The sequence below is a fragment of the Struthio camelus genome, chromosome 3, assembly GCF_040807025.1.
Source record: "Struthio camelus isolate bStrCam1 chromosome 3, bStrCam1.hap1, whole genome shotgun sequence".
Taxonomy (NCBI): domain Eukaryota; kingdom Metazoa; phylum Chordata; class Aves; order Struthioniformes; family Struthionidae; genus Struthio; species Struthio camelus.
In genome coordinates, this window is record NC_090944.1 from 93,016,366 (window position 1) to 93,040,409 (window position 24,044).

The 24,044-nt window shown below is 41.0% G+C and overlaps 1 protein-coding gene across 2 annotated transcripts in view; it reads left to right on the top strand.

Annotated features, from left to right (window-relative positions):
* Positions 1-1,178: 1,178 nt before the first annotated feature.
* The window catches only part of THBS2 (thrombospondin 2), a 35,233-nt gene continuing 12,367 nt past the window's right edge, over positions 1,179-24,044 (top strand). The window contains exons 1-15 of one of the 2 annotated variants that reach the window (XM_068939115.1): positions 1,179-1,197; positions 2,693-2,767; positions 3,684-4,240; positions 5,746-5,830; positions 9,926-10,122; positions 10,941-11,081; positions 11,336-11,432; positions 12,622-12,792; positions 13,619-13,795; positions 15,495-15,668; positions 16,096-16,223; positions 16,317-16,469; positions 17,536-17,754; positions 21,246-21,353; positions 23,116-23,275. In XM_068939115.1, the coding sequence (XP_068795216.1) occupies positions 2,698-2,767; positions 3,684-4,240; positions 5,746-5,830; positions 9,926-10,122; positions 10,941-11,081; positions 11,336-11,432; positions 12,622-12,792; positions 13,619-13,795; positions 15,495-15,668; positions 16,096-16,223; positions 16,317-16,469; positions 17,536-17,754; positions 21,246-21,353; positions 23,116-23,275 (2,437 nt within the window). In that variant the 5' untranslated portion in view covers positions 1,179-1,197; positions 2,693-2,697. Of the gene's footprint in view, positions 1,198-1,384; positions 1,497-2,692; positions 2,768-3,683; positions 4,241-5,745; positions 5,831-9,925; positions 10,123-10,940; positions 11,082-11,335; positions 11,433-12,621; positions 12,793-13,618; positions 13,796-15,494; positions 15,669-16,095; positions 16,224-16,316; positions 16,470-17,535; positions 17,755-21,245; positions 21,354-23,115; positions 23,276-24,044 lie in introns of those variants that run through there. The other variant, XM_068939116.1, reaches the window with a different exon arrangement.

The window sequence follows — 24,044 nt, forward strand, 5'->3', positions numbered from 1 at the left end:
TTCTACTGAAATTTCAAATTGTGATGAGAAATGTTGATAATTTCCAATACTTTTTTCCCCGTTTTACCAGTTTTTTACATTTGTGGGGTTTATCTGCCAATACATTCAACCACGCTCCGGTTGCTGGATTCTGCTGACCATTCGGAGCCCAGACCCATGTCTCTTCCTGTCAGCTGTAGGATCCTTCCACAGATATTGTGCAAGCCTGGATCAGGCCTCAGCAGCTGGCATCCCGATCTTCTTTTTTGACTTCCGAAATGTTTCTGTGCCCCGGGGCAGGTCCTGCACTCCCACGGCAGGGACGGGTTCCCCCGTTCTGCGCACAGCACAGTGTGTGCAGCTGTGCCAGCTGCTCTTCAGTGGGTCGCCTCACTGGTGTGTGGGGTGGGACTGGACACTTTGGGTGTGAAGACACTTTCCAGTCCTCTAAACAAGGCAGGAAGCAGTGTAGGAGAGCGAGATTCCTTGTGTGCCGCTTTGAGTGAGCCTGTGGCACTGGTCTCCCCCACGAAGGAGGAACACGCCAGAGAAAGCCCACCGCACTCTCCTTGCGATCAAAGGGCATCGGTTCTTCGTGTGGAGGGGAGAGGGATTAACGGCGGCGCCGGGGGTCGCCTGAGAAGCTGCCGGCCGCCTCGCAATAAGCAGTTTACAGAAGCAGGGTGGGGGAGAAGACTGGGGCACGTCTGTCCTTCGAGCTGCCGCCGTGATTAAAAGATAAAAAGCCCCAAAGTAAGAGGATGCAGCCCCGGCGAAGGCTCCGTTTTGGGGCAGAGTTTGCAGGAACAGCGAGCTCGGGCCGACGTCTTCCCCAAAGCCTCTCGCCGGGCTCCCGGCCCCGGCGGCTCCGCAGGGCCCGGCGGGTCCCGCGCCGCGGCGGGCGGCAGCGCACGGGCGCCCGGCGGCCGGCCAGGCTCGGGCCGGCACCGCCGTCCCTTGCGGCCGCGGGGCTCCGCCAGGCCGGGGCCGGGGCCGGGGCCGGGGCCGGGGCGCTCGTTCCCGCCAGCCAAACGACGGCCGGCGCAGGGGCACGGCGGGGCTGCCGCGCTCCGCGCCCCGCCGCGGGCAGAGGGCCCCCCGGGCCGTCCCGCCGCGGCGCCGGCGGAGGGCCGGGCCCGTCCCGCCTCCTGGCCGCCCCGGCGCCGCCCGCGGAGGGCGGGCGGGCGGGCGGCGGGGCCGGGCCGGGCCGCCCCGCAGGTAGGCGAGCGCCGGGCGGCCGGCGGGGAGGGGGCGGCGGGGGGTGGCGGCGCGGCGCGGCGCAGCGCGGCGCTGTGCGGCGCGGGCCCGGGGGCGCGCCCCGGCGCCGCTGATTGACGGCGCGGCCCGGCCCGCAGCCCATAAAGGCGGCGGCGCGGCGGCGCGGAGGGACGTGCGCCGGCGGCAGGGCACCGCGCTCCGCAACGCGCTCCGCACCGCGCTCCGCACCGCCCGGCCCCCTGCCCCGGCCGCGGGAGCAGCCCGCCTCTCCGCGCACCCTCAGCTTCCCCCCATGCCAGGTACGGCGAGGCGGCCGCTCCGCTCCGCTCCGCGGCGGGCGGGACGTCGCGGTCGGCTGGCTGGCTGCTGCGCCCCCGCGGAGCCGGCGGGTTGCGCGGCGGCGGCGGAGCTGCGCTCCTGAGGCGGGCCGGTGGCGACGGCCTGCCCCGGGGGCGCCCGACGCGGCGGGCGGCACCTGCCTGAGGGGGCAGCGGGACCCGCTGGGACGGGCGGGGAGTGTCTTAAAGGAGATACGGGGGGAGCCGTGCCCCGCTGAGGCCAAGCGGGGTGCGGCGAGGTGTAAAAGAGGCAGGTAGACGCTTGTAGCGGCAAGCGTGTGGGGGTACCAGAAAAGAGCCCTGTGTAGCGGAGGCGGGGGGGAATCCCCACGGAGGGTGTTTTCCCTGAATCCTTCCAGAAATAGGTGCGGAGTGTTTCCGGGGCTGCACCCAGAAGAATGAATGGCTGCACGCCCCGGGCCGCTCCGTCTGCTCCGGTCGTGCTGGGCGCACACGCGCCTGGCGGCGCAGCTGACCACGTTGCTTATAACGGTGTAATGCTGCCGGACAGAAAGAGCGACACGTTAAAAGTCGCTTTCTCCAGATGTGGTTGGGCATGGAGTATTGTTAGACTGGAGAAATGAGTGTGTCCGTGTGAGACAGAGAGAGGAGTTTGTGTGATGACAGTGAAAAAGGTACTGAAAAGTATCCCTGGTAGACAGAGCAGTGTTTAGTGAGAGCCTGTTCACCTACTGAATTTCTGCTGAAGGTTGTGATCCAAAGCAAAGATGGAGTAACTAATATGCTATATCTCATATTGTCTGTAGTCGTCGTCCAGCTCGTGGAGATCCTGGAGAAAATTACATCAATGTATTTTCTATATGCCTTTCCCCTTGTCGTCGTTAGGGACACTTGCATGCAAAGGAGCTTTATTTTCAAGAACTAATCTTCGCTCCACTTGATGTCATCGTGTTTTACTTTTGACATCAGAATGAACCCCAGACTAAGAAATTGTGATGTCATAATTGTCAGTAAGAAAGAAGCAGCAGAAGCAAACAAACTCTTAATTACAGTAAACAATAAAAAATTATGATTTTATATATGTAGTTGATTATAATGAGAGTTGCTTTTTATGGCGTGCCATGATGCAGTTAAAATATTTGTAGCTGATACAAGATTATTTCCTTAGTACTTACTACTCTTTGGTTTATTCATAGGAGTTATGCTACAGAGGAGTGGGCTGTTGTGGCTGACTGTGTTGATAACCCTGTGGGCTTCCTCACGTGCTCAGGGTAAGTTCTGACACATCTTTAAGCAAAGCTAAAAGCTGATTTAAAAAGTTGACTTAGCTGAGCTACAGAGGGGAAAGTAATCATTTTTTATTTTTATTTTTTAACGTGCATATGTTTTTTGAAAAATATAGCAGTTGCTGGGCTTTTTTGGTAGATGCATCTTACTACTGGTGAATGGGGATTCCCTATTACCAATAAATATCTAAAATTGTTTTCTTTAGCAAATCTTAATCAAAAAGCATATAATCTCAGAAATAATTGCTGTGATGTTTTCTTCTGCAGTGCAAATGTATGGTAAAAGTAACATAAGCAGAACCACTGAGTGGGATGAAATTTTTAAAAAGATAAAGGTGGGGAGAAAAAGCTCTGCAAAACAAATTGAAGTGGAATGTAAATTGGCACAGTGTCAAGTCCTCATTTACACTGGACTTCTTGGCCTAGATTCTTAAAAAAATATGTTTCTAGCCTTCTTTTGACAAAAGGCTACATGGCTTCTCAATATGTGGTTTACTTTAATGGCTATCAAAATGCAAAAAATGACTAAACTTCCTTATTCTTCCATATATATGTTTTATATTTAATGATTGCATTGTTACATGCATAGATATATATACACAAACATACAGCATATATATGTACATGATTATATTGTCTAATACTAGAAAATATATATGTAGTTATGTATATTTATACCGACAGACACAGAAGGAGAGAGCTACCATGAAAATGACAGATGGAAAATATGATTCTGGTTTGCTAGTAAATGCATTTCTGTCTGTGGGAGAAGTAGGAAAGTACTAGGTTTACTATTATTCTTCAAGTCTGTCGTATAATTGCAGTTACTAGGTGTAGTGTACAGAGCTGTGTTTCTTATGACAATTTTTGTAATCACATTGTTGCACCCTGGCTTTTTCAGATGGTGACAAGGAAGAGGAGACTACCTTTGATTTACTTCAAATCAGTAACATAAACCGAAAGACAGTTGGAGCAAAATTGTTTCGGGGTCCAGATCCCTCTATCCCAGCATATCGTTTTATTCGGTTTGACCATATACCTCCATGTAAACCAGAGAAATTAAAAAAGATTGTCAAACTCATACGGCAAAATGAGGGCTTTATTCTTTCAGCCACCCTGAGACAGGACAGGCAATCTAGAGGCACTCTTCTTGCTTTAGAGGGTCCTGGCATCAGTGAGAGGCAGTTTGAGATTATTTCCAATGGCCGAGCCAACACCCTGGACCTTATCTATTGGGTGGATGGCTTCCAGAACGTGATTTCCTTGGAAGACGTGGACCTTGCAGACTCTCAGTGGAAGAACCTCACAGTGCAAGTCACGGGGGAGAACTACAACCTCTATGTTGGCTGTGACCTCATTGACAGCTTCATCCTGGAAGAGCCTTTCTATGAACAACTGAAAGCAGAAAACAGTAGAATGTATGTGGCGAAAGGAGCTATTCGGGAGAACCATTTCAGGGTAGGTAACCTGGCGAAATAAGGTCTGTGGGAAGGTAAGAATGTAGCTACAAATAGTTTGAGAAGACAATAGGCACAGCTTTGTTTTCACAACAACCCTTGGATTTTATGGGGCCACAGATGTTTCCAAGCAGAATTTCTTCAGAGTGTCTTTTGGTTGATTGCTGGATCTGGATTGTGTGAATGTAGATGTTCCTGAAAGTGAAGGACTGGTAAAGTATAAGTCCAGGAAAAGTGAATACAATGGGTGTGTGGGCTTTCCTGTGCAAACATCTACTTTCTTCTCCAGCTATAAGACTTCTGAATATGGCATATTTTTGTGGTGATTTGTAGAACTCTTTGGCAGTTTCCTTGAAGATGCATTTTTTTCCTGTTGAAAACTGTCTGTTCGGTTCACAGGGAACTGTCAATATTTGTGAAATCTTATTTGAAAAAGAAGCTGTGTAAGGGACGGAGGGAAGAATTTTTGAAGTATGCCATCTTGACCCGTCCCCTAAAGAATATTTTGGTTTGCCATTGGAATGACTTTTAATTTCAATTTTTTAAAAATACCATAACATTTGGAAAAAAAGAAGACTGGAATGTTTTGATCAGTCTAGTAAAACATTATTTTTTTCTTTTTTGGTGGTAAACATTTCTGTTTCCCTTTTGTTTTAAAATGAAGCAATTACAAACTTTATGGTCTTCCTATAAAATGAAAAATCTACTTCCTGTCTCATAGTGGTGTGATCTGCTCTAAGTGCTTTAAGAATATTTTCTTTTCCCTTGCAGTTGAAATCAGACTTGAACTCATATTTTCAAACTTTGAAAAGCCCCTTTTTCTCATCCTATTGTGCCATCTAGTTTCCAGTCAGAGCATGACATGCTGAAGCCTGTATTTAGCAGGAGAGCCAGAAGTTCTTGCCCTCAGCCCCTTATTTCTGCCCCCATGACTAAGTTGGCCAGTCAGTTCTGCTAACAGAACTGTTTTTGGAGCTGCACTGTAAACTGGCTCACTGAAATAATCTGTGGTGAACATAATTCTTTTGAGTTTTGTTGTTTTTTAAGTGAAATGGATACTGGTCTGTTCTACAGTCTTTTCTCAGGGTAATGTCAGCACAGCAGAGTGGACAGAGGAGTATGATATACGGGAATGAATAGCTAAGGATGGAAGTGGGATGGTGCAGGACCTTCATAAGCTGTCTTCCTGTCATAGCCAACATCCTGTGGAACTACAGTCTAAAATGTGCTCTAGGGAAATAGAGATTTGAACTGATAGCTGATCAGTTAGTGTTTTATTACGACCTATCTCAGGAAACACCTGATTTTGCTGTTTATAGTATCAAATATTTTATAACAAGCTGATCAACACAATTTATGACTGAGTCAAGGTTTACTGCATTGTAGGTTATTTTTTTACAGATTTACCTATGGCTAGATTCAACCAGTAGCATGAGGATAAGATAAATCGGCTGTTAATTAATCCCAAGTTGATCTAACTTGTCTGAACTTTTTTTTCTATTGCAGGGTCTTTTGCAAAATATTCAGTTAATCTTTGACACGTCAATAGAGGATGTTCTGCGAAAAAAAGGATGCCAGAGGACCCAACAAAGTAAGGGTTTCTTCTCTCACTAATATGGTTCAATTAACTCTGAAAATGAGAACTGCCAATAGTGTCTAAGGCCATGACAGCGATCCCATTGAAACTGTAGGGAATTCTTATTTGATGGTCAAAACCAAAGCAAGTTCCTTTTGGTTATAATAGGAAGATGTTCATGAGCGATCTTAAATACGTACTAAGGTTTTGTACTAGAGCTCATGGGAGCTGCTGACTATTTTACTTTCCAGTACTTGTAACTCACAGGCACTCAGTCAAGAATCAGAGACAACCGCTTCCATGATGGTAGGTATGTGAGGCAGTTAGGACTTTGGGGTTTTATCCAAAACTCTGAAATTTCATTATTTCTGTTACTTTGCCATGACACTGAGCAAATAAGTGGACTGCTCAAGTCTCTTCCTTGTTTGTTCAGAAGAATAGGGCTTAACTTCAAAAGTGAGCCAGGATTTGAAATTTTTGCAATGAAAAGTCTCGTATATAGATTTTTAGGTGTGTGTGTGTGTATATGTATGTGTATCTGTATGCATATATGCATATGTTTGTGGGTGTGTGTGTATATATACAGATGTATATGTGTATATATACACATATATATGTATGTGTGAACTTCTTATCCTATTTTTCAGTCTTGATAAAGGATATTAGTTGGTTGTCTCAAACACTCCAGAGATGTCCCACGCTGCAAGAACTCTGACGCAAGTGTGCTGATGTGTTAGAAATGATTTATGTGGGCTGGAACATAGCCTTAGGTCCCTCAGGCAAGAAGATGTGCCCTCATTTGTTGGTTATGGTCTGTCCCAGCCAAGCTGTTTTCTGTACTCAAAGTTAACATGTCTATGTAGATTCTGGTTTATACCCTACGTTTTTCTGCCATTTCAGGGTAGAAAAGGGAAGAAGATGGAAGGAGGAATTCATAAGAGAGGAAGCAGATTATGATGTGTCCTGTTCCAAATGCAGAGCGTCTTAGAACTACCAATTACTGTTCTTCCACCTTTGTTAGTGGAAGAAAATGTTCGAGGAGCAGGACGGGTGTGGGAAAATAGAACTTGTCTTGGTGTCTAAGTCATTGTAATTTCAATAAAATAGAAGGATGGCTTCAGGAAGAATGCAGTTCAGCCATGCTACTTTATTTTTCAGGAGAAACAAAGGTCCAAAAAGCCCAGGTAGAATCTTAAGGGTGTATTCAGCTCTCAGAATAGTCTCAGATTGAATCAGTAAAACCAGCTAAGGAGGATGACTGCAGATCTTCTGTATCGTCATTGATTAGAAACTGCAAATTGTTTGACCAATTATTTTGAAGTATCACATTATGTTTCCATTTTTACTTTGTATTTCTAAAGTAAAGAGGAAGCCTATGGGAATCTAAACAGAAAACTGACTTCTGCATGCTAATACATTCCTTAAGAGGGATTCTTGTACCCTTTAGCTGTTGCAGTTATAGTCAACAGACTCTTTTTAATGTATTTTTCACAGCTGTCAACTACCAAATTTTCAGGCCCAATAAAATACACATTTTTTTAAAAATCATTTAATCATTCGTGGGAGATGCAAAAAACCTCCATTTACTTTCTCTTTACAACACCAAGATAACACTACAAGATGGAAATTGCTTGTCCAAAGACAGAAGATGGCTTACAGTGGTCTGTGACTGGAGGTCTACATCAGAATGACCCGAGAGCCTTGTTACGCACACAACTATTTTCTAGCATTGCCCATCTGGTTTAATTACCGCAATTGGAAGGCCAGGGGTAAGAAGTATGCTACTGACCACAAGGTCCTCTAAGTATTTTTGCCTACCCACCCATTGAGCTGAGGTGTAGGTCCTAAGATGCCACGCTGGTGGAGGAGTGGCCCCTGTGGCAGACAGTGAAGTACCCTCAGCTCTGAGGGTACAAGAAACCCACTGCTTTTTCAGAGACAGGACTGTATTTCCCTAATGTATCTTCAGTCCTAGTCTGCAAAGGTGAGGTATAGTGAAATGGCACCTTGAGGTTGCTGTTGGTTTGAGGGTGGGAAAGTATCTCTGTAGTGTGATGGCTGCAGATCCTTTAAGGAGGACTTCTAGACACGTACTGAGTAGAAGAGTTGACAGAAATAGACCTGAACAGATATATCAGTAAAATCCCTTCCTTGGCTAGATCAGCAGAATGACATTTGCATATGTGAAAGGATACACAATCTGCTCTTATGGTTTCTCGTTTTAAAGATGATCATTTAGTCCTTAGGAAATTAGCAGGAAGCCAGCAGCAGAGACCTGATTTTCCAGTGATCCCCAGGCATCTTCTTTCACTTGCTGCCAAGTGCCAGTAGGAAGTGTGGATTTAGTTCTTCAAACATAATTTTGGTTTGTTTCCTGCTGAGATTGCAGCTTTAATAATGTCCTCAGAATGTTCCGGTCAAGGAACGCTCTACATTGGCTTGAAAAACATGAAATTAATGACCTGAAAAATGCTATGGGAGAATCTGAGAAACCTAATGTTTCAATGTGAGAGGAAAAATGCATTCTTTTCAGGGAATCAAAAAGCATTTGAAATAAACGCGATTATGACGGAAACAGTTTTGACCTGTTATGTGATACATCAATTTTTTTCTATCCTGTAAGTGAAGACAGACAACTATTTAAACTTTGGAACGCTGCAGACAATTCATTGTACACCCTGGCTAGGAGCAGATACTTCATAGCTAATTGAAAAGCACATCAAACCAATCATTATAGTTACGGATGAGGAATCATTCTTTAATGTCGTTTTATGGGTTGGTTCGTTGCCTTATACTTTTAGGCTTAATGAACAAAGAATGCTTCTGCTCCCATTTCCTTTACTTGTACATTTAAATATAATGCTTTCTTCTGTGGTATCCCTTGTGATTTCATGTTGTATAATCAAGCATCCAACTAAGTCCTCACAATTTTTATAGCATTGCCACCTTCTATGACTTATAAACAATGAATAGCATTGGATTATTTAGAAGCATACCTTTTAGGGCTCCCATTCCTGTGCTGATTTCTTCCCTATAAATCACTTTATGCTTTGCTTCTCTTTTCTGTTTGGTAACCATGAGTTACTACAGTATTACTAAATCTGGTCAACCAATCTTTATTGAGAGACAGAGGAGGATGGATGTCTCCATAGTTGGTACCAAAGTTGAATGTATCTTAGAGCCCTTATGCAAAGCCTCCAGGGAAACCGAGGGATATTTACCTGGTGAAGAATTAAATGCTTAACAGAAGGTGGACTGTATTATTTAGTTACCACTATTGCAGGGGGCGGGGGGAAAAGCTTGCAAAACTTCAGTTTAGTGGCAGTTGTATGGAGAGAAAAAAAAAAAATACTTTTTTTTCCTTTTTAATTACTGTTGATATTTTCTATTATATTTGTTTTCAAGAATTTGCTATAAAAAGGAACTTGTAAACTTTTTGTTTTAAGAACATATTCAGTTCTCCCTATATAATATACCAAAAGTTTTATTTTACATAAGGGCTACCTAATGGAGGAATATTTGGAGTGACGGAACAAATATTCAGCCTGATCTTAGCTTAACCTCCATTTTACTTCAGAGTTCAAATGTCGTTACAATCAGTCCTCTGAGTATGACAGCAGGCAGTGTGACATAGAGCAGCCCAGAGGCTGATATAAATGGCAGAATGGTCTGAAATTGATCCAAGTAACCATGGGATGAATGGGCAGAACAATGGCAAGGAAGCTCCTTCTCCTCCTTTTTTTTTTTTTGCATGGAGAAAACATGACAGATCATGAAAAAATCTGAAACCTTTGACTTTCAGAGGATAAAATGGGTTTACTTTTTTGGTATTGTATCCTTCATTACACTTTCTTCATAAATGTGTGTTGCACTGCGAACAGTGTTTTTAAGGGAGGACTATGTGAGACAGAGTTTGGCTCTTAATTTTGAAAAAGAAGAGCCTGTAATTGGAACGAGTCAGCATCTAACCCTTCTCTTTTATTCATGGGTATAACATAGCATAAAGCTGTTCTCTGTGTACCGATGCCAGTCAGTGATTTCAGCAGGCCCCTGTAATCTATGGAAGAACATTGCATATACAACTCTTCTTTTTCCCTCTCTTCCTACCAGCTGAGGTGAACACTATCAACGAGAGCACTGAAATCCTTCACTTGAGCCCTGCTGTCACAACCGAGTATGTTGGTGAAAAAACAGAAAAGAAGGCGGAGTTCTGTGACCGCTCCTGTGAGGAGCTGGGAACGATGTTCACTGAACTCACTGGCCTGCGCATTGTGGTGAACAACTTAGCTGATAACCTTCAGAAAGTGGTAGGTACCTGTAAGTCTTAAGAACTGAAAGAGGTCTGTTACGCAGTACCCTTTCCTTCCTCTTTGCGCTGGCACTTTGGTTCATACCAGTAGACATTAGGAGGTTAATAAGGGTATCTATGCACTTGTGTATACCTGTCTGTATGGCTACATTATGTAGGTATAACTTACATTTTCAAAGTACCTACTAAGGTAGTTCTTGAGTATAAGCTCTTTAATCAGTCTTGGCTTTCACAGGGTGGGTTTGAAAGAACATGTACAGGCATACACACAAACACACACACACAGGTGAAATCAAGCCTCCAAAAGATACTGCACATTTGGCAGTTGAAAAATAAAGAACCCAACCTTGACTGTATACTGTTAAAGCATTGTTACTATGTACATACCATTTATAAACATACCAGTAAGTGGCTTCACAGAGTACCTAACTGTCAGTAAATGCATGAGATTTTTGCAGTTGAAGATGGTGACATTTTACTGAATTCTGTTCATTTCCTAATTCTGAATAAGTTAACCCTTTCTGAAGGATGCTGGTTAATATAGCAGGTATCTCAGGAGAAAAAGATGAACTATAGTGGAGAAAATAAACCTGCTAAGAACAGGTTTTCCATAGGATTGTGTAGCTGTAAATCACTATGAGGTATTGCATAGTGGAAGGATCTTTTTCTTTATGTACATAAATGTGTAAAAGTACAAGTTTTTTTTAATGGAATAATTAAAAGTGATAGTACTTTTTGGCTTTTGCCTTATTTGAAATGATTTGCTTACAAGATACACTTTCTGTTTTTTTTTTTTTTCATTTGCTTCATCTTTAGTCTGAAGAGAACCAAATTATGTGGGAATTGATAGGGCCAAACAAAACACTCAAGAACCAGTCAGTTTGTTGGCAGGATGGCCGTGTCTTTGCAGATAATGAAAGCTGGATTGTAGATAGCTGCACCAAGTGTACTTGCCAGGTAAGACTTCGGAAGCATTCTTCTTCTCTGCAGAAATGGACAACAGATTTACTCCAGCTTAGGTATCCACATCTGATCCCGTTTACTCAGATCTTGGTCTACGCTTACTGAAATATACAAAAATACTCCTCGTTTCCATGACATTGAGAAGAAATTAAAAAATTTCCGCACTACATAAAACTTTCCAGAGATGTCGACCTTTATTTGCTTCTGTATGTGAACATAAGCCAGTATGTTGATTTCTTTGCCTGTAGGATTCTAAAATTGTGTGCCATCAAATCACCTGTCCCGCAGTCTCTTGTGCTGATCCATCTTTTATTGAAGGCGAATGCTGTCCAGTCTGCTCTCATTGTGAGTATTTAGCCAAGGAGAAGGCATTCTTTGGCAATTTTTAAAAACCATTACTTGTGGGTTAGAGAGGTCAAAACAAGTAAGAGGTCCAGGCAGGTAAAGTCAAACAAAAACTTTATTCACCAGGATCATACAAAATAATGTGGATGTTCTAAGTTACTTTCTGGAAGAATTATTGTTTCTTCAGTGACTGTATAGGTAGCTTAGGAGTAACCTGATAACTTACCTGGCTGAGTTGGGCACAAAAAGTTAGATGCATATTCGTCCCCGGTCATGTTTTCGAAGGCCGGGCATACTGATTATTGTTCTGTTTACTACTATTTCTTTTCCATACCTCCTGGTTAAAACAGTCTAACTCAGATAAGGATTTCTTCCTGCCTCCTTATGGAGGATGTGTAGGTTCCCAATCAAAAGTTTCGTGTAGTTTGATGCAATATTTGTTAAGAGTGCAAGTTATTTTTCCTCTCTGTTATTTTGATTCTATTATTCTGTTATATTTCTTCTGTCATATATGCTCTTTTTGTTACAATGCTTTACTAATATGGAACAGATTGGCAAGGGGTATTAAAGACAGCATTGCAGAGCAGTGAAATTTCTGAAGCTGTTGTCACTGTAGTTTTCAGTGTAGTGAATTTGGTGTGAACTCAGTACGTTTCACTCTGTACAGGACAGATTGTTGCAGAAAACAAGTTAGCAATACTTTTTGATTGCTTAGATGTTCTAAATAAAAATGAATGCACTGGAATATATTCAGAGGTTTTAGCCTGTTCAAAGCATGGGCATGTTCCTTTAGTGTGTTCTTGATCACGTTTACAGTTATGTTGTGTTCAGAGGTGAGGTCATCTCTCACCAGCTCGCCCCCCTGTTCCAAAACTAAGCGTAATTGGGAGCCAAGTGCTTGGCTTTGGCCCTTCTAGAGATAAGATGCCTTTCTTCCTCCAAAGGTCAGTGCCACAAGTAAACGTACTACATATAGGGAAATTCAGACTCAGGATTGTAATCTGGAATAACCTCTGCTTACATTAAAATAATTTTCCAGCTTCAGTGACAGCTTGGAAAAACAGAATTGGAACAAGAGAGAGGTAAAGCACAAAGCATGTGTTCCAAAAAGGAGAATTGAAATCCCCCAAATAGGAAGATAAAAGCAGCAGGCAATGCTAAGCACTTTTTTGTATCTTCTGCTGTGCAGCTGATGACAGTGAGGAAGGCTGGTCACCATGGTCAGACTGGACAAAGTGCTCAGTTACTTGTGGCTCTGGGACTCAGATGCGAGGAAGGTCATGTGATGTCACCAGGAGTGCTTGTACAGGCCCGCACATCCAGACAAGAATGTGCAGCTTTAAGAAATGCGACCATCGCAGTAAGTAGTAAAATTCCACCTCTCCAGTAAGCTGTTTCCTGTTCCTCTTGGTTTTCCTATGAACATTCGATAGTCAGAACTGTATATATTCAAACGCTCATGTATGCATAATTACAGTAGCTCATTAGATTTTTTTTTTTTTCCTTTTTTTGTCATCTCTCCCCCTTGAAGTAGTTCTCCTTTTCCTGCCAGTTTAGTACGTACATGCATTCTGGGCTCAGCTCTGTTAATTGAGAAATAGTAGGTGATCTTTTCTGATCTTGTTTGAGGTCAGTTTGGAGACAACACTTGATTCATGTTCATGTACATGAAGAGAGGATATTGATCTGCCATTCATTCATGATTGTTGGTACATTCCGTTTGCACAGTAGTGTGTAAGAATACAATACTTATAAGAGAGTTTTGCAAAATACCAAACTACTTTTATACTTATGGCACTTAAAATTATCAAACTCTGTTCCCAGAACTGTAGCTCATCCTATTGCACAGAGCCTCTATATCCAAGCTACTATAGTACCTAAGGCTAGTGATCAAGCTACTAATTGTCCAAATGTTTGTTTAAAACAATACCTGTTTTGGTGGGACAAATGATTTTTAAATAAAATAACTAACAATCATGTTAGTCCTGTGTTGGTCACTGAAATTCTTAAGAAAGTTGTACTTGAATGTCTAAACTGAAATGCTGCGCTTTGTAAGTGACAATGGTAGGAAAGAGATAGGATATTCATATGTGGTGAGAGGCTTATTGGAAGGTTAAGTTCACAGTGAGTTTATATTACTGCTGCAGGTGGGCTATTTCCTTGAGTTTTGTTCTTTTATCTGGCAGTACGTCAAGATGGTGGCTGGAGTCACTGGTCTCCCTGGTCTTCCTGTTCAGTTACCTGTGGAGTTGGAAATATTACTCGCATTCGCCTCTGCAATTCTCCCATTCCTCAGATGGGTGGGAAAAATTGTGTGGGAAACGGTCGTGAAACAGAGAAATGTGAGAAGGTTCCATGTCCAGGTAAATCTGTGGGCTTAAATCCAGATGAAATTCAGCTAGACTGTTAATGCATCTTCTCTTCATACAGCTCCAACTTATAGTGAATTTTATGACAGAAAAGTTCATTTGTAGCTTAGAGATGAAATCGCACCTTCATATGCTCTGAGTTTTGAGATTTAGCATGAGGTTCAGAGGATAGTGTCTGCGGAGCTTTTGGGAGATCAGGAGTCAGGGACCTGGGATTCCTTCATGGTCTTGCCACTGACTGGCTCTGTAGCCTCTTGAAAGTCACAACAGTTCTCCATGGTTTAATTAACTGTTACCTTGCTAATCTATCTCACAAGGGTGTTTTGAGAGTGATGATGAGGTAGTCTGAGGTTTTGTAAACCTCTTAAGCTATGAGTTGGCTTTAAGTGTTAAGAGTTTGAGAAATCTTTTTGTAATTTAATGATTCGTTTCTGCACAGCACAAAAATATTTTCTTTCTTAAGAGAGTTGATAAAATATATATTAGGGATAGACATACAATCCCCCAATAACCAGGCGTCTTTGGAGGTATGTATATATATTTTACACTTATGCAACCCACGCTAAACCCGTTTTAGATTGTTTCTTTTGTCCTCATCTGCACTTTTCAACCTCTTTAGAGACTGCTTTTCATTCCACCTATTTTCTGTTCCGTTTCATATGTGTTTTTCCCATTTTTTTTTAACTTTTTTTTTTATCTTTCTTCACCTCTTCCTCTGTTCATTCTTTCCATTCTTGTTGTGGGATGTGAACTTAAAATTGATGTCAAGCTTCTAAACCAATTTTATTTAAATAGCTATACTCACTTGGTCTATTTTTTAATAGTGCATGTCAAGTTAGCAGAGGTGGCAAAGATTTGTCACCATAAGAACTATTGCCTTTATGTTTTTTACAACAGTATAGCAGTACAAACAAATACAGAGTCTGGTTAAAAAATGTGTGTACTTCACAAAAATTCAGGAGTGGCAACAGAATCAGTAGAGTTGCATCAGTATAAAATGTGCAGAAGAATCATTAAAATAAGTGACTTAACTGAGTCAAGCAGTACTATTGAAGATGCACTACTGAGTGGATTATCAAACAAGAACAATAGATGCAAAAAAAAGTATAGTGGTCACGCTAATTTAAAAAAAACATATGAAACAGTGGATTTATGTCTGAGTTCTAACAGTAGCAGGATAGTTAGTTGCATTGAATTAGTATATTCACAGAGAATAAAAAATAGCACTACATATAAACAGTGGTCCTTTCTGAATGAAATTAATAGTTAGTGAACAAGGTACCTTCCTGAGTACACTGTTGCCATAAAAAAGCCATAGAGCTCAGGTTTGTCTAGGCAAAATTTTGAATCCTGTAGTCATATGCCACTGTCCATACAAAATGGAAGCTTAATAGGGAGCTTTGAAGCCACTGTGCTTGTCCTGATCAGTTTAAGTGGAAATACACAATGCCAATGGGCACTGTATGTTGTTTTGGATTATTGGCCAAAAATGTCTGTAAAGCAGTTGGGTATTTATTATGTGTGTGTTTGTTTCTGAAGTATTGTTATCTCAGTATCAGGCTGTGCCAGCATTCCTCTGTGTGCAGTGAGAAACTGTCTCCAGTCAGGGATCTGAGGAGGGGATTGTCGTCATTGGCACCAAATGTCCCCAGTATATGGCTTGTGAGGCTCTTCTCTGCTCTGTGTATTTCAGTGAACGGTCAGTGGGGTCCTTGGTCTCCATGGTCTGCATGCACTGTTACCTGTGGAGGAGGACTTCGTGAGAGGTCTCGCCTCTGTAACAGTCCAGAGCCACAGTATGGAGGAAAACCATGTGTGGGAGATGTCAAACAACATGATATGTGCAATAAGAAGGATTGCCCAGTTGGTGGGTATTTAGTCAGTCGTTATTCACAATCTGCATAACTATTACTGCTGTTATTTCTTTAATGGAAAACGAATGAACTTACATTGTGACATCTGTTAATTACACTTTTGTTTCAGGAAAGCGATTCAGCTTTATTTAGATCATTGGGATTTTATACATCTTCTTGATATTGAGCTTACCTGAACAAGTATGCGTCTCTCAATATGCTATTATATATTCAAATCAATCTAGCAATCTGTAGTATTTTCACATTCAGTTAATGTTATAGTAAATGGATTTACTAACCCTAATTCCAAGGGGTTTATCTGAGTGTGTTCCCACATGTGTGATCTAAACTAAAGGACAAAGAATACCTGTTTCTTCAATGAAGTCTTATAGGCCTTTTACGCTCCTAACTCAGTTTATGCTTTTTAATATCTTTTGCCAGATGGATGTTTGTCAAATCCGTGCTTTCCTGGAGCAGAGTGCAACAGTTACCCAGATGGGTCTTGGTCATGTGGGCCGTGTCCAGCTGGCTACCTTGGCAATGGCACAGTCTGTGAGGATCTTGATGAGGTAGACCTCGTTTCCATTAACCTTGCAAAGTTTTCATTGTTTGGGAATTATACAGTCATCTAATTGGATTCTTCTTTCTTTCTTTTCCTGCAGTGTATAGCTGTATCAGATGTTTGCTTTAAGGTGAATCAGGTCCATCGCTGTGTGAACACAAATCCAGGTTTCCACTGCTTGCCCTGTCCTCCACGCTATAAAGGAAGTCAGCCCTTCGGGGTAGGACTGGAAGTTGCCAAGGCAGAGAAGCAAGTAAGTGGTGTTGAAGAGAATTTGATGGCTAGAAACTGAAGCATTCTCACCTGAAAATATCCGTGAATGGAAAAAATAATAAACGTGGATGCTAATCAAAGATAGCCTGAAATAGCTAACCAGCTCCACAGTATTTTTGGTAGAAGTGATAAAATATTGATTTTTACAGGTCTTATTTTCTCTTATCATCTCCACAGCTGGACAAAATGAGCATAAAATGTCAGGAGCAGGTTTTACTTCCCTGCTGAACACTTCTTTTTCTCAGATGTAAATGCCTGCATAGGGAATTGGGAATTGTAGAATCAGGACAGTTATCTTCATAGATATACTGCCGTGAATGTGGATGTCGTCAGACACTTGTTTGAAGCCTTCAGTCCCTAAATCCCAGTGGGTCAACACCTATGTGTGGGGAAAGATAGAAGGAAGTGGAAGTGATATTGAAGACTATGGTTTGATAGACAATTAAGTCAAAAACGTTGAAACAGATGTCATGGGATGCCTTCTCTCTGTTGTTGAGTGAACCACAGATTGATTCAACATGTGAAGTCTAAATGTAACACATATGCTAAACTTAAACTCTTCAGATACTGTCAATAAAAATAAGCACATGATAAGAAAGAGGTAACAAAAACTTCCTAGAGCAGAACGTGAAAATTCATTAGGTAATCTCTTTGACTAAAGGAAAAAAAAAGACCGTGCTTACACCCTGACTTAGAACACTAAGAGGCATGCAAGTGTGGTCTGCCTTCTGTTGCAGAAACTGTGTGGGGATTAATGACATCTGAAAGAAAGCAGATTGAACTAATCACTTTAATTACTTTTGGAAGAGTATCCAATTTTTGATGTGGTTTATTTTAATTTTCATTATACACATTATCTGGAGTTGTGAACTGACAGAGCTGTACAGCTTACTAACCACAAGTAAAACACACAGTTTCTGTCTTTAGCCTCTGTCTTTTCTTCGGTCTTTTGCCTCTAAATAACTGGACTGATTTTCAAAAAATTGAAGAACAGAGTTGGATACAAGTATCATCACCTTTCAATAGGCATTCTGTATTTGTTACAGGTGTGTGAACCTGAGAATCCGTGTAAGGACAAGACACACAGCTGCCACAAGTCTGCAGAGTGTATCTATCTGGGCCATTTCAGTGATCCCATGTACAAATGTGAATGTAGGACAGGTTATGCTGGTGATGGACACATTTGTGGTGAAGATTCAGATTTGGATGGCTGGCCTAATAATAACTTGGTCTGTGCTGCTAATGCTACATACCATTGTGTGAAGGTAAGTAGGAAAAGGGTGATAAAAAGCCATATCATAACTGAATTTTCTCTCCATCATAACCAAATTTTCTGTTGGTTGCTTTTATTTAAGCCTTGACTGTTACAGCATGCTCCTTTTCTGTGAAGTGTTGTGAAATGTGTATCCATTTAACTCCAGATCCAGTAAGGAACAGGGGATTCTCACAATGAGATCCAGAGTCTTCTGCTTTGGATTTCTTCCTGTTCAGCATACGGGGAAGGTTAAGATACTCTGAATAGAGTTAGTACACTGAGCAGGAGCTGCCTAAAGTGCACATGTGGAGCATGCAGCTAGCTAGAACTAAACAGGAATCTCTGGGAGCAGGTGAGTAAGAAATCCCTCCTGCAAGGCTTGCAACAAGACAGTGACAGGCACTTAAGGTCTGCTCCTCTGAATCCCTTCTCGAACTACCTCTTCCTTTTAAAGAATTAAGCATTGTGCATCCTCTGTGAAACTTGGATTTAGAGCCTGAGATATTTTGGCAATAGGAACTTGAGAGGAACGAGTAACAGACAGAGGAATTGTCCCTATTGCAAGAGCTCTGTGGGAGAGGACGAAGGTTCAGCTCACTCTTACCCTTCAGAAATGTGGAGCGGCAGCTCTTGGCCTCACTAGGAGGATGACCAGCCTGCCACGTTAGCTCTAAATCTGGCCTGAGACTGTTCTCCACCCATGCTGCTGAGGCTGAGCCATTGTAGTGAAAAAGGAAAGACTGCCAAGGAGAAAATAAGCATCAGAGAGCCTAAAAGTGGTTGGTTTTAGGTTTAGCAGTGGCTTTCTGTTGTGTATATTCTCTAGGACGAAGGTCCTATGTTCATCTGAAATACACTTGAACTCTTCCTTGGCTCACTGGCCTTGGGTTCCTTCCAGTGGAAATTAAGTTGCTGAAAAAAGATGAGCACACTTGGATGTCTCATCCTGGTGGAATTACGCTGCTGTATAAAACCAGACTGAAAGTTGTTTGAGGTCCATGTAGCCTAAATAGCCTGCAGGTAGTTCCCTGGATCCCATTTCTGGGTGATGACCACACTGGTGATTGGTAGTTGAACAAGCAGAACAGAGGGGCATGAGCTTTGCAGCAGCAAATTAAGCAACTAGGACAGAGTGGTCTTTACCTGAGCAGGAGGCACAGCATGTGCTCAGTTTTAAATACCTGTCAGTGGTACCACTGGCACTGTATTACCTCCAAACTTTCACTAGGGCATGGGCCTAAGTATTTTGCTGAATCAGTCATACATGTGAGGGCAGTACACTCTCTCGTGAGAAAGTGTTTTCTGGTTTTGTTTTTTTTCCCCGCTTCAGGTTTTTGGTCTCTCCCTCTCTATATTAAAGCCATCTACCTCTCAAACTATCTTGAACTTCTAGTACAACAACTTAACATTAAAAATACAGTAGGTAATAGAATGAGTCAAGTTGCACAAAGACTAGGAAATTTTGAGGCCAACTTTCAACAAAATCAGTTGGCTTAATGAGAGAGTTGGAAGTCACTCAGGTGTTATGCACTTGAAGTCATGAATCTGGCCTTTATAAGCAGAAGGGAGTTTCAGACATTGGAAATGTGAGCTTGTAATGCTGAAGCTCTTCACTCTTGCTGATGTCTGTTCATTGTGGATCCAGCCAATTCAGCAATCGCAGGTCATATATTCTTTTTTGGTTCTTGTCATCAGGATCTGCAACATGTTGACTCAAGATGTAACACAACTGATCAATTTTCATTTAAAACCTAACATGCCAAAGACATTCAGAAAAAGGAGTTTCCAAAGGTTGATTCATGTGTTTCTATAATAATTATATTGATCTAATAGACAAAATACTTTATTTAAGGTGGTGGGAGGAACCCTTAAAAATACCAGGTTTTCTCAGATTAAAAAGAGCAAGTCCAGACTTCTATTTTTGGAGCTGTTAGCGTCTGAAAATTAACTTACTGTCCTGCCAAAGCTATATAAGTAAGACAAGTAATAGTAAATAATAATAAAAATCTTAGCAATATATTTTCTTGTAAGTGAAAGAGAAATTTATATTAAAGTTGTTGGTTTTTTTTTCTCCGTAAGAACTAGTTTACTAACACACAACATGGTAAATGTGTAAACCGAAGAAACCTACTTTTCGGTATGTTTGTTCTTCAAGGTTCAGTTCCTAAGTTCAAGGTGGATGTTTAAGTGCTCTTTCTCGTGTCTAATATGAGACTTTCTGGTTGCACTGATTTTTATCACTCTCCTCTTTCCATAAAACTTGCGGGAACTTGCTCCCCCTGAGAGCTCTGCCTTACTGGTGGATTTGTAGAAAATTGAACTCCAATCTATAGACAATACAGGCAGAGAAGCAAACATACATACAACATACAAAGTGACTGAGCAAGCTTTGTTACTAATTTTTTCATTATTTCCTAAAGAAACAGTCTGATTCCCTGAAAACCATCTTTGAGACCTGGACAGTCAAGGCTGTTTGTGGATATTTGGTTTAAAAACAAAAAAAAAAAGCACCATAAGAAATTTGGAATTGTGTTGTGATTTTGATAGTTTTCACAAATTTTTTCCCCTTCCCCCCCCCCCCCCCCCTTAAAATGTCTGTACTGTTAGAACCTTTTGACACTGAAAGCAGCGCTGGGAATCTTACTAGAATATTCATTTTATAAGAGTATGCATTACAAAAATAATATCTCTGCATTATGTCAGCAGATACAGTTTTGATCCGAAATATGCATGGGATGTAAGGAAAAAGTGAGAATAACACAGAGTAGGCTTTTTTTATAGCTGTACTTACACTTAGCCAGTGTAATTTTAATATTTAACAAGAAAAATAGATGATATAAGTTTGGTCAATTATTTCTATTTTTCTCAAGCTAACATAAGCCTTATTCATTTAAAGTAGCAATTCTTTACAAACCTATGATGCAAAACAGATATGTTTGGCTTTTATTTTCAAAGCTATAGTAGTACTGGGAGTGCCAAGGTACTTCTAGAACAGTACAAAGACATATTTCTCAAAACTCTTGCTTACAGTGTTCTGCTTCATTGCTGTGTACTACTTAGTTGCAATAACTTTCCATGTGAACAACCGTTTCTCAAGATCATGTCCTGGCATATATCTTTATTTTTCTGGCAACAACACCTGGTCATTTTATATGTAAAGTCTTCAAATTTACTTCACGAGCTGTCAGTAAAAAGTTGATGTAAGAGTGCATGTGTGTGTGATGTGTACATTCTCTGCAAGATATTTTCATCTAAAATTTACTAGAAACATCTCTTTAACAGAAGAAGAGCTGGGACATGCAGCTGCGTTTCACTTACTTTGCAATATGAGTTGTGAATGAACTAATATATTTGGCAACCAACACATACATAACCTTTGAAAAGTACTTGTGTTTTATTTTCTTGTTCTGTAGCCTCTGGTGTACCATATCTGTTCTTCTGCCCGAACAAGTCACTCTGACATCACGTGAACATAACATACTCATTATTTCTTTTGGACAGGATAACTGCCCCCTTCTGCCTAACTCTGGCCAAGAAGACTTTGATAAAGATGGCAAAGGAGATGCCTGCGATGAGGACGATGACAATGATGGTGTTGAAGATGACAAAGTAAGATGCATTTCTTTGTCTTCAGCATGCTTTGGTCTTTTAAGGAAAACCATTAAAAGAGACAAAAGCATTATCATTCCCTTGCATTATTCAGCACTGCCTTCTCTGAATGAAGTCTGATGCAGAGCAAGGCTGTGTTGAGGAAAGTCAAAGGAGAGTAGCAACGGGCAGAGCAAATCAAACCTGGGGACCCTGAGCTGAGTTACATGCTCCATGTGAGCTCTAGGTTCATTTGTACGCATGAAAATGGGAATGGGCACTTCAGTTTAATGGAAAGTGATACTGCATTTTATATTTTGTAATGCGAGAATGATACTTCCTTTATGCTTGAAAGCAGGTAGATGTTATGTCTGAGGTATATTGGGAACATATTATGATATGTAATAATAACTGTGAACAAAGCCAAAATCCAGTAGAAATTATAGGAGTAAATAACTAGCCTGCTTCATGCTTTTCTCCTTTAGATCCCACTGAGACTCATTTACCTGCAGAGCCTCAAAGATAGGCCGTTAGTCCAAGTCTGTTCTCTAGGCTCCCTTTATAATCTGGAAAAAGACAGAAGCACCTCGAGTGGGATTCAGCCTGCGTTTTGTAGACGTATTTAGGATGGGTGAATTGATTTTGAATTTTCTGTTCTTTTTCTTTAGAAAGAACCTAGATACTCTAGACCTTTAGGATGATTAAAGTTAGGTGAGAATGACTATATTCATGTAGCCTTTGTTTGGAATATTTGAACAGTCAAAGAAGAATTTGATGAATAATATAATTTAGTGTACATATTTGAAAAACCAGAGACAGCAGTTCAGTTTTATTAGCACTATAAAATTCCCTTTATATGTTGTCCTTGAGTGTACAAAGTATATTTCTGAAGAAGCTAAAATGTTGGGCTGAAATAAGAATTTGTCCTACTAAACTATATTGCGTGTTTGCACGGAGCAAAAGTAGTTTAAAGATCTCTTCAAATACTCTCCGTTCAGATGTCATGATGCCTGATTTCCCCCCGCTTCCTGTCCCCACTCACAACGCTTTGGTTTGGTTCTTCGTTGCTTTCCACACCGAGTACTTCCTTATCCCTGTGAAAAGGCATGTAATTTAGGGATATTTGAAGCATAAGAATTTTATTTAGTAGTGGATGTTCAGATCATGAAATTTTCAAAGTTTCCCTAAAAACAGTAGTCAAGGAAAAAATATGTTGGGTCAATCAGAGTATTTAATTTTACCTTTGCCTTTAAAAATCCTTTGCACTTTGTTGTCATAAGCAATTTAAGGCAAAATAAAATAAAAAGAACCCTTTCCTGAAATGAAAATATCAAAATATTTCATTTAAAAGTAAGACCATTGATACTAGCTTGTTCAAAAAAGTCAGAATATTGAGTCTAGTTCATTCAAAAAAAATATATTGGTGAAGTTAGCCTCAATTTTGCAACACATTCTGATTTTTGAAAAAAATATATACCAGTAGAGTACAGTTCTGTTAAAATATCTGAATATGGAGCCATTTTAACACATCTGTTGCTCTCCTGGTGAGATGTGGTACACGCTTTATACCAAAAACACACAGTGAGGCAGGCTGCACAGAAACAGTCCCTTTACCCCCAAGATCCCCAGTGTAGGTACACATTTGTCCATTGGAAAAATAATGTTTTCATTTTGACCTGTGACCAGGATGAATAGGAAGAGAAAAATTACTACTTCATAGTGTGCTCTCATGCTCTCAATTCACATTGTAATTTACATTTTTCAATCATTTTTTCCTCACTAGGACAATTGCCCTCTTCTATTCAACCCTCGTCAGTTTGATTATGACAAGGATGAAGTTGGTGACCGCTGTGATAATTGCCCCTATGTGCACAACCCGGCTCAGATTGACACAGATAATAACGGGGAGGGTGACTCGTGTGCTGTGGATATTGATGGAGATGGTATGTTTTTAGTGAAATTAATCTGCCTTTCTGTAGAAACATTGCAAAGTGCACAGCACTCCAAGGACGCATATTATTTCTTACAATAATATTAAAGGAGCTTATTTCATTTATCAGAACATGGTTATATGTCCCACTTTTGGTCAGAATAAGGAGGAGAGAAGCACAGAAATGCTTTTCAAAAGTTGTATCCTTACAGCATTTCAAACTTATGAGAACCCAGAAGTACTAGAAGTTGATGATGGTGTCATCTCTTGGTTTTCCTTTAATAAACTGGTAAACTTTTGGATGCTTATCTGAATTGAAACTTTTGAATGTTTAAAAATCCTCTCATCCTTCAGATCATCGGGTTCTTAGTAGTGCTCTTGAGAGCTCTACATATACATTAGAGGAAAAATGTAATTTCATGCTATTTGCTGAAAGACTGTACCAATATCCAGAGACCATATAACATCAAAGAGAATCCATGTGTCCTTTCCAGACAGCTATGCAAACGTGTCTTGATTTTGCTTCTTTTCAACATGTTGTAGTTCTGAAGGGGGTTATCAATTGGATAATGATATTTCCTGAGGGAAAACAGTTTCTATTGAAAATTTGGCATGCTGTACAATGTGATGCACATGTTTAGTAAGATAAAATAATTTACTGGTGAGGCAGCTAAACACTAATGCAGTTGCTCCTATATAGAGCTCTTCAGAAATTCCTTTATGATATAGCTGTCCATTCTGTACCATTCCTCACAGTGTCTGGGAAGAAATTACAAATCAAG